Here is a 9,586-nt window from a genome sequence, read left to right on the forward strand (position 1 = left end):
GCGCTCAGTCCCCCTCATAATTAAAAAAGTGGCTCCTTATATTCGTTTTTATATATTTTTTTCATATATATATATGTAATTTTTTCCTCATACCTGTGCTCACGTGTGCGTGTGTGTATATATATATGTTCATACATGTCCATGATCACACATGCATGAACATAAATGTGTAGATGTTCACACAATGAACACGTGTATGAACTGATATACATATGTGAGCACAGGGAGACACATATATGTATGAACATATTTAGAGGTCTTTGAACATCAGGAAACACTTTTTCATGGTGAGAGTGACAAAGCGCTGGCACAGGTTGCCCAGAGACATTGTGGAGTCACCATCCTTGGGAACACTGAAAAGCAACTGGTGGCCCTGCTCGAGCAGGAAGGTTGGACATGGTGACCTCCAGAGCTTCCTGCCAACCACAGCCGCACTGTGGTCTATGTTATTATTCTATCAGTATAATAGAATATTACACGTAATGTCACACATAATACATATAGATAATAAAATATATGCTATATGTTACTATATTATGTATAATACATAGTATTGCATGTATGTACTATATGTGCACACTATATCTTACATTTTCCAGAGAGAGAGAGGGAGAGCATGTGAAAGCATGTGTGCATGTGTGTGCAAGTTCACACGTGTGTGTGTGTGTCTGTGCAACGCTGGACTGGGAACTGAGCCACTGAGCCAAGACGACCGATGGTGAGTGATCGGGAGTGGCGAATCCAGTGGGGACTTGGAAAATATGTATTAGAGCATTTTGATACAGAAATTATCTATCAGTCAGAGCCATTTGGGAAGGAAACAGATTCAGACTAAGAATCTCTCTAATGAAGTCAGCTAAGCCTGCTCTATTAACTGAACTGCTTAGTAAATTGGTTCTTTATTCCCACTGTTATTTTACTGTACAAAAAAAAAAAGTTACTGTTACCCTGATCAAAACCATTCTGCCTGTAGTGAGTTAATGCCAGCTCCTCAACTGAGCACATGACTGTGGATACACTGAAGGCTTCACCTCCTTCTTCATCACCAATATTCTCCATTAGAAATACAGATTTTCCCATTCCCATCTGAGGACACATCTTGCCCTTGATTGTAACCTGAACATATTAAAAGAACCAGTTACTTTCCAGCATCATCACATTTATAAAGCTTTAACATCGGTATCTGAATCTCTCCTGAAACACACATTCCTCTTTTACAGTTTTCTTAAAATCAGAACTACATGTTTCCAAAAATCAGCTGAGTAAAATTTAACTTGCCATTCCCTTGAAATGTTTAGACTTTATAAACTGGCAAACTTTTCAGAAAAAAAGAGTCTAGCACAAATGCTGAGCAGAGGGGAATGTAGTCTTTCTACATGCAGGACCAGCAAGGAAGAATACAGATGACTGAGGAGACTGATTCTACGAAAAAGGGCTGTAGGGAGGTAAGTAAGTGGTGACAAGGCTGAGAGAGAGCGCGAGGCTCTGCTCGGACTCTGCCCAGATACAATTATCTTTTCAATGGTAGGGAAAAGAATGAGGTAAAAAAAAAAAAAATCAATTCCAATATGAGGCAAGCTCATCACATTGCCTATTGGCACAGCACACAGCTCCCACAGGGTACCTAGAGCCCCCTGCATTTTCCCAGCCATTACTCTGCTGCTGACAGCACGCTAAGGTTACTGTTCCTGACACAGAGGATGCTCAGCCTGAAGACACCAGAGGCAATGCGCTGACGTGATCGGACTCAGAAAGGTTCTGAGGGTGTTGCTGCTAAATTAGTGGTTTATAGCCGATCAGACTCAACAGATATTCAGTGAAGCGATGCGAACAAAACCAGTGTACAGCTGACTAACTCCAGCTGAGAAGGTGACCATTTGTTAAACAAGGTGGAATGTTTGTTTACAAGAAGCTCTTGGATTGGCAACACATTTGTATTCCTTTTCCTGCAGCACAAATGGTGCATGCTATGTGAGTCTCCCAGATCATTTTTTTCTTGTCAGAAGAAAAAAGACGTCATGAGTTTCTCAGAAACCACCAGCACCTTTACTTACATGTGTCACATCCTCCACAGTTATGACTGGCAGATCATGAAACAGGCATCGGAACTGCTTGCAGCTGGGCGAGTCTCTGATTCGTAGGGCCCGTTGGTAGAGAGAGAGACGATGCCCGGTACGTACAAATGGGTCTGCCAGCCCTTTTCTAATGCAGCCAATGGCCTAGCAAAGAGCACAGCAACAAGCAGTAATTTAGAAACACCTATGTACATCCGTCTGTTCTTACTAAGACCAAAAGACCAACTGATTGAAGGAGCACAAAAACGTAAATGTAAAAACCAGCGTATTAAGACAGGGACACTTCTCTTACTTATGTACTGAAGCTCTAACTAGTAACATATTACTAGTAACATTTTTTTTCTAATATTACTAGTAATATATTGCACTAGTGGCCTCTGGATTCAAATTTTCACTAGCACAGTAAAAGAAATTACTCTCCATTTGTACCGATCAATGTAACATTAAGGACTTGTAAATTCTACGTAAGTGACCAGAAAAAGCAGTTGGTTCTAAGGTACATCAGTTTAATATTTTTAAGCCAGTTTTGTCACAGTGCAATATGGAAATAGAAGGACCAGATCAGTTGTGCAAGAATATACATACAAAACAAATTCTAGACCAATGTGCTACTGCACTGAAGAGCATCCAGCGTTAAATATGGGCTCCAAAAATTAATTCAGATCGTGGCCCTGACATAATCACTTTCTGTGACCTGAGGAAGGCACTTTGTCCTGATTTATAAACGAGGAACTGAGAGTAACTCTTCCTTTGTACAACTTCTAGTTCCTGGTCTGGAAAAAGCTTGATATGGAGGTGTAAGATACAGAAGAGACAACCACAGATGCTTGAAAGCCTACAGTAACTATTTCCTTTCAACAGGGAATTAAAATGCAACACAAAATACGAGCATTTTAATCCCAATTCTCAACAGCCTTAGTGAGGCAAGGAAGCAACACCAAGGAAAAAGTCATTCTCTGCTTATTTTAAATAACTCTACAACTGCTACTGTTCCTGGACTTAAAACTTTTTAAAATCTCTATTTTCATTGCCAAATTAGTCAGGTATCTTAGATGTGTTTAATTAGATTGGTCTTCTTTGTCTTTTAGTTAAAAAGTTGATTTACGGTCTGCCCATACTTCGCTGTGACGTAAGCAGTCCTACAGAGTTTAATTTTCAATCACTGACAATATTTCTCCTTTGTATGTAGCAGACAGGAAAAATGGGACATAATGTCCTGTACTTATAAATTCTCAGACCCGCAGCTGATGTAACTACTCCCTGCTGTTTCTTGCACAGAAAATCCAAGGAACTGCAACCGAGCCCTAAAATGAGTTAGTCAGTGGATTCTATGCCTTGTAGCTCTTGAGAAGAAAGTCTGTGAAGAGCTGGTGCCGGCTACAAGGAATTCAAAGGTGCCATCTCTACTGCAGCTTGCAGTTTTCTCTGGTTCCTTTATATTCTGCCACATCTCTCTCTCTCCAGAGGGACCAGAAAGTTCTACAGAGATTTACAATAATCCTTGCACAAAACCCCTGTCATTCCTGCATGATGATTTTTCCCTCATTTGGCTACATGCCAGCTAATCACTTAGGAAACTCAGAGACTGCTCACCACGTACACAGAGCATCTAAAAGCCTGAACTGCATTGTTCAGGCTTGAGACTGGCGAGTTTACCCACGCACAAATAAATGAGTTTTGCTTGTACAAACACACCCTACTGGTGTGTGTGTCCTACTCGAAGGGAAGAGGGTAAAGTTTCAGCAAAATCTAAGATTACCTCAAAACCTCTTCTCTCCTGCTCTGCATTCCTAAGAACCAGACCAGCATGATCACAGCCTGCACAGGCTATCTAAAATCCCTTGATGTTATTCTCTACCAGTCTAACGGTAGTCAATCATGGTTTCTCCTGTAGGACCATGGAAATAGTTTAAGCCTGATAAACCTGCCCAAGCTGTGCAAGTAGCAGATTAGAAATGGGTTTCTCTACTGCTTGACCCCTTACAGCAGAAACCCCGCACCAAAACTGGTCCAGATATAGAAGACAACATTCTTCCCACTGGCAACAGTTAGTCAAGGACTTAATTCTCTGAATATTTTGTTCGAAAACATTAACAAACACCTTCCAATCATGTTTGGTTTTTTCATTCCAGATACGGCCTCATCATGACTCAAGTTCAAAAGCAGAAGTGTTTACTGCAATAAATTTCTCTGCTGCTCACACATTAGGCAAATTTATAAGGCAGAACAGCAAGGAAGCTGCTGCCTGATAACTCCAGAAAATCCTTCATGCCACATGGTGTTCTTCTATGCAACAGAAAAAAACAGGCCAACCAAGGATGAGTGTACATTCAGTATTCAATTTCTCAGGAGAAACTGGTTGCCTGACATGGGTATTCCTACCCACATCTGCATTTTTAGGAAAGCCTACCCAACTATTTGCCTCATATTAAGAATGTCACACAAATGTTTCAGAGTTTCCAGCACGCAGTTGTGAAGGTACCTTCTTAGTGTTTTTCAAGTGCTGATGCAAATTCAGGGCTAAGCGATCCCACCATCGCCCTCTGCTGTCACTACAGTACACATCCTGAGACAGAAGAGTTTGCAGCTCCTGCACCGCTTCCTGCAGCAACAGGATTCAATTCGAGTTAATGAATTAGGAAACCAAGTCGAAGATTTATTATATAATTATCTTGCCACTTTTTGTCCTCATTACTGGGTATGATAAAACTTTGTCTCTGCACAATTCACACCCCATTTTCACTCTAGCACCCAATGTATTCAGATGCATGAGTGTATCTATCTTTTAAAAACCCTGAATGGGCGATACTTTTATGCAAACTTAGAGGTTAGCTGCCAAAAATACAATATTTTTGTCTTACCTGTCTTGCTTTTTGTGTATGAAAAAGACCTGAATATTACTTGTTGCCTTGTTGCAGATGCAGAGTCTTTTTCAGAGTAAGTGACTTACTCAGAATAAGTAAGTCAGAGGCCTTTGGAGATGTTAGCCCCAAAAGCTAACATCCCAGCTAAGGCAAGGATTCACAGAAGACTCTTCTTCCAAGATTTTCTCTTTTAAAAGCAATAACCCAATCTAGTGAACACAGATACCTTTAGGTAATGAAACAGCAATGTCTCAGCAACAGTCTTATGGTATATTACATATGGTAAATCTCCAAAGTATAAGCAGAAATTAAAACAATTTAAAACTTCCTAAAGCAGCAAGAATAAAAGGCTCTTTTTTCTTAAAAGTAACCTGTTAAGAGAATTGTAGCAAATTCTGGCAAACATTATCACCATTTTCCAACTACATCAGAAATGTGAATTTATGTACAATGCTACATTAAACAGGTTTTCTACTCACTCCACCACTTTACCTCATACATGTGAAGCCTCTGCAAAATTTCAACACCTTGAGAAAGGATTCTTGTATACACCCAGCCAACGGTGAAATGTCGCAGATACTCAGGTAAAACTCTGTGATAGCTGAAAAATTAGAGCAGCTCAGATCAATTTAATGATGGCAATCTAAATTCTTAAAATTCTCTAGAAAAAGCACTTATATCTAAAGCATTTACAAAAATTAAATCAACTATATATGAACTGAAATGAGTATCTTGCTACAAAGTCAACAACCCAAAGATACGAAAATAGGTTAGCTGAAGTAGCAGGTGTAGAATGATTAGTTATTAAGTTTTATAACACTCAGATGCAAAACAGTAATTTATTACATCATTTTGTTACTGCTCACTCCTCCTAATTCAGGTGGTTAACTTCAGAAACACAGCTGAACAAAAGAGAAAGCCTAGAACAGGCATTTCCCACCATAAAAGACTAACATCTTTTGGGTAGGCACCTCATGTTTCAAGACAAAGCCTTTTGCATGTCTTACTGAAATCAAAATAGGTTTTTCCACCCTTTTCAGTGTGAAATGGAGTAGACCTCCAAATGATGCTCTATGACTATTATTGTAACTCTGTTGCCATGAAAATTAATATAATCCCAAATACAAGGCTTTACCTTTCGGTGTATCATTAAGCCAGAAACAAAATAAATGAAGAGAAAATTGATGAAGGACGCTTCAGCAACAGTACACGTTATTTCAGTTCTCAGGTCTTTAGTAATGTTTCCTGAATGATACCCACTTGGCAGTCTGAAGAGATGTGTAATTCGGTATGTTTTCCTGTAACGTCTGCAACATTCTTCTGTTCACAGTGAATTTTAAATTATCCTTATTGGCATTTGTCTAAAAGCCATAAAACCAAACTACGACAAAGGAAAAAATGAGGCTTTTGTTCTCCTGCACTGGCACATAGAACAGAAACGTTTTAGTTCTTTATCCATGCCTACCAATTAATTCCCGAGGTTTTATAAAAAAGGCCTTTTCATAAAATCACTTAAAAGCTAAACAAACACCAGGAGGTTCAAAGCTTTCAAGAACATTAAAGCTTCTAAATTTAACAGGCTTAAATAATATCACTAGTCTATAAGCCTCTCTCAAAAGAAAAAGTACCGAAAGCAAGATAACACATTTAATAGTTTCCTATGAACTAGGCTGCTTTCCAGTTTACCACCTCAAAGAGGGGTGATTTTTCAGTCCATTCCAGGTTTCTTTAGCACACATGTATAGATGATAAGCTTCTTCCCAGTTTCCATTTACCATTGCAGCAGCTATATCACTGGACAGATGAGCAGCAGTTGCATACCTAAGGGAAAAAGCCGTAATAACTGTATTAGGCCTAAAAATCAATTACTGTTAAAAGAAATCAATTCCTCCATACAATATATCTTACAAACTCCTTTCCAGTCTCCAAGCTGAACCACGCAGCCAACTTGATTCTTCATCTTGTAGGATCAGCAGAATTTACGCTAGCAGGGTAGAGTATAAAGTCTATATATAGTTTAAAATTACTTATAAACTCGAGAACGTATTTTTTGTTTTGTTCAGAGTTCATTCTAATAACCATCACAGTAAGTGAAGTAACAACTTGCATCAGCACAGGATCACGAACCTAATAAGTATGCTCTCTGGGTTCAAAATGCTAGCCACTGTGAATTACAAGCACTACCTAGATATAAAAATGCTCTTAAAATCATTGCAAAAGAGCTTCTACCTATTTACATCTGGAGTTCCACGTGGTGAGTTCTTATTTGCCTACACAAGTACAGCAATAAAGCTTTTCAAGAAATAAACAGATTTTCCATTCTACCATTCTCCCCCTACCTGATAAGATCTTCTCTGTCCCGGAAGATCTGTGTTTTCCTATTTACAGTGTAACTGGGGAATACCATACGCCCCATGTTTACCATAAGGACTGTGAACAGCTGGCCTTGACCAGCACTACCAGCTTCTTCATCCTCCATTGACTCAGACAGTGAAAATAGCAGCAGAATACGGGAGAAGACAGCCCGAGGGCCTTTACACACCCTGACAGATTTGCCAGCCAGGTCCTTCACCCTGGAAGAACACATAAAATTGTTATTACAGATGGTTTTTACCATCACTTATAAAAATTCAAATATACTTAATGAAATACAAGAATAATTTTGTTTTCAAGCCAATTAATGATTTTCCTTGAAAGAAGCAGCTTGAGAAACTATACAGTGCACGTAACCTCTGATGAAAAGCCAAAGAAACACATTAACTAATAAAAAGTCTACGGGCCAAACTTCAAGCAGAATAGAACCGGAATCAACTGCAGCCACTCCTGTTGCTATGCCAGGCAGTACCAATGAGCAGCAAGAGGTGATTTGCTCTTAAGGCAATGTTTACAGATGACAATTTGAAATCCTTTGTTTTGGGGTACCTCCATTAGCACATCTTCATCCAGCCTTTTCATACAAAACAAGATTTATGTTACTTGTCTACAGAACAGCACAGATTTAAAGCAGGATTTTCTCTGATCTCATGAGGTAGCTAGTATTTCAGCTGTTAACTACAGCAAAGAGCATTACATTCCCACAAAACAAAGTTTATGTGCCTAAGCAAGTAACCATCAGCCTCTTTTCTTGGAGCAGGGAGTAAGCAAGCACCAAGGTCTTTTTTTCCCTAGGTTCCCGAACAGATTTTTTTCTAGAGTTCCTTTGTATAGTTTAAGACAATAGTCCAAGAACGATTTTGTTCCTGTTAGAGGTATTTATACAAATTCTGCGTCATGCATCGTCATGCAGTTCAAATATCTAGCATCGATGAGAAAAAATGAAATTTCAAGTCATACAAACTATTTTCATACTGAAGTTTTTTATAGCTGGATTAGAATGAGGAAACAAGTGCAACTCCTGAAATTAAAACATTCTTACTTATCACAAAGCCTCACCATCCTCTAACACACGATAATCATGGATGTGGCTATGATCACTTCACTTGTTTTTCTGTGGACCGAATGAAGTGCAGTGCTACTGGAGACAATGACACCACTGTGCAACGCTATTTTTAACAGAATGGGAAACACTGGAGCTCCTGCTGTATTTTGAAAACAACAAAGACCAAACAAAACTCCTTTAAAGCTAGCTATACTATGCAAATCTCCCTCCTGTGAAGCTCTGCAAGTTCAGCACTACGCTAGCATTAGGCCTTGCTGTGGACAAAAGGAAAGAAGACCTTACTGATTCACATAATAGTAATTCTTCACAGACGGATGATTTTAAAGTCCTTCTTCCAGCACCAGGCCTGTTTTAGTACTAGAAATTTTGTGGAGAATCACACAACAGATTTTGGAGGGGGGGTAATATTTGTCCAATAAACACAGCTATGCAAAACTTGACAAAGCTTTCTATCTCTCTAATTTGAAAAAGAATACTACAGGAAAGACAAATTATGTCACCGATGTCTGTCAGCTTTCTACCCATCCTCCATTTCGTGCAGAAAGGATTCCACAATTACTGCGTTCTGACCCTAGTTCTCCAGCCTAGACAAGCTAACTGCTAGGCAAGCAAGCTTTGTTTATATGCATCATTAATCAGTTACTTTTTGGCATTAGTTACTAGCAGAGGTAACTGCGTAAGGAAGCTTATAAACTTATAAACTGACTTGTACCCCAGCACCAGCACCCTGGCTATTACTTTAGTTACAGTCTAGACTTTATATGGATGGTCTAGCTACAGATCCAGGCCCAAACATGGTAATGCTGTAATCACTCCAATTAGGGCATAGTGACACCTTAAACCTCGATCTGGACCCCAGAACACCTGGAAGTCAAAGGCATCTGCTGTACAAGGCTGTGCTAGCCACAGTGAAAAAAATCACGGGGAAGAGAGAACACTTTGTCAAGCAAACAATCTTTTCTCTTTAAAAGCATTGCCAAAACAGAGGCTCCATGCTGAAGTACAAAGTCAGACCTTCTGTTTGTCCCACTGTGAATCAAAATTTAATGCTGCCCTTTTTTATTCACCAGTTTACCAAATGCACTCTTCTCTTCAAAAGGCATCTAGATTAAGTCCTTTGAAGCGTAACTTACATTCACCTGCAAAATTTAACTATTAAACAGAGTTACCTTTTTAAAATCACTGTCCCAATACCAGCCTGACTCCTG

At 39.2% G+C, this 9,586-nt stretch overlaps 1 protein-coding gene across 1 annotated transcript in view; it reads right to left on the reverse strand.

The window, feature by feature from the left end:
- Positions 1-947: 947 nt before the first annotated feature.
- The window catches only part of FAN1 (FANCD2/FANCI-associated nuclease 1), a gene marked incomplete at its 3' end in the record, with an annotated part of 15,921 nt that continues 7,282 nt past the window's right edge, over positions 948-9,586 (reverse strand). The window contains exons 5-11 of the mRNA XM_010142192.1: positions 9,548-9,586; positions 7,279-7,512; positions 6,626-6,760; positions 5,432-5,540; positions 4,558-4,677; positions 2,055-2,219; positions 948-1,116 (exon numbers count right to left, since the gene is read on the reverse strand). The exon at positions 9,548-9,586 is cut by the window's right edge and continues 12 nt beyond it. Of these exons, the coding sequence (XP_010140494.1) occupies positions 948-1,116; positions 2,055-2,219; positions 4,558-4,677; positions 5,432-5,540; positions 6,626-6,760; positions 7,279-7,512; positions 9,548-9,586 (971 nt within the window). The remainder of the gene's footprint in view (positions 1,117-2,054; positions 2,220-4,557; positions 4,678-5,431; positions 5,541-6,625; positions 6,761-7,278; positions 7,513-9,547) is intronic.

Source organism: Buceros rhinoceros, unplaced genomic scaffold (genome assembly GCF_000710305.1).
Source record: "Buceros rhinoceros silvestris isolate BGI_N320 unplaced genomic scaffold, ASM71030v1 scaffold45088, whole genome shotgun sequence".
Taxonomy (NCBI): Eukaryota; Metazoa; Chordata; class Aves; order Bucerotiformes; family Bucerotidae; genus Buceros; species Buceros rhinoceros.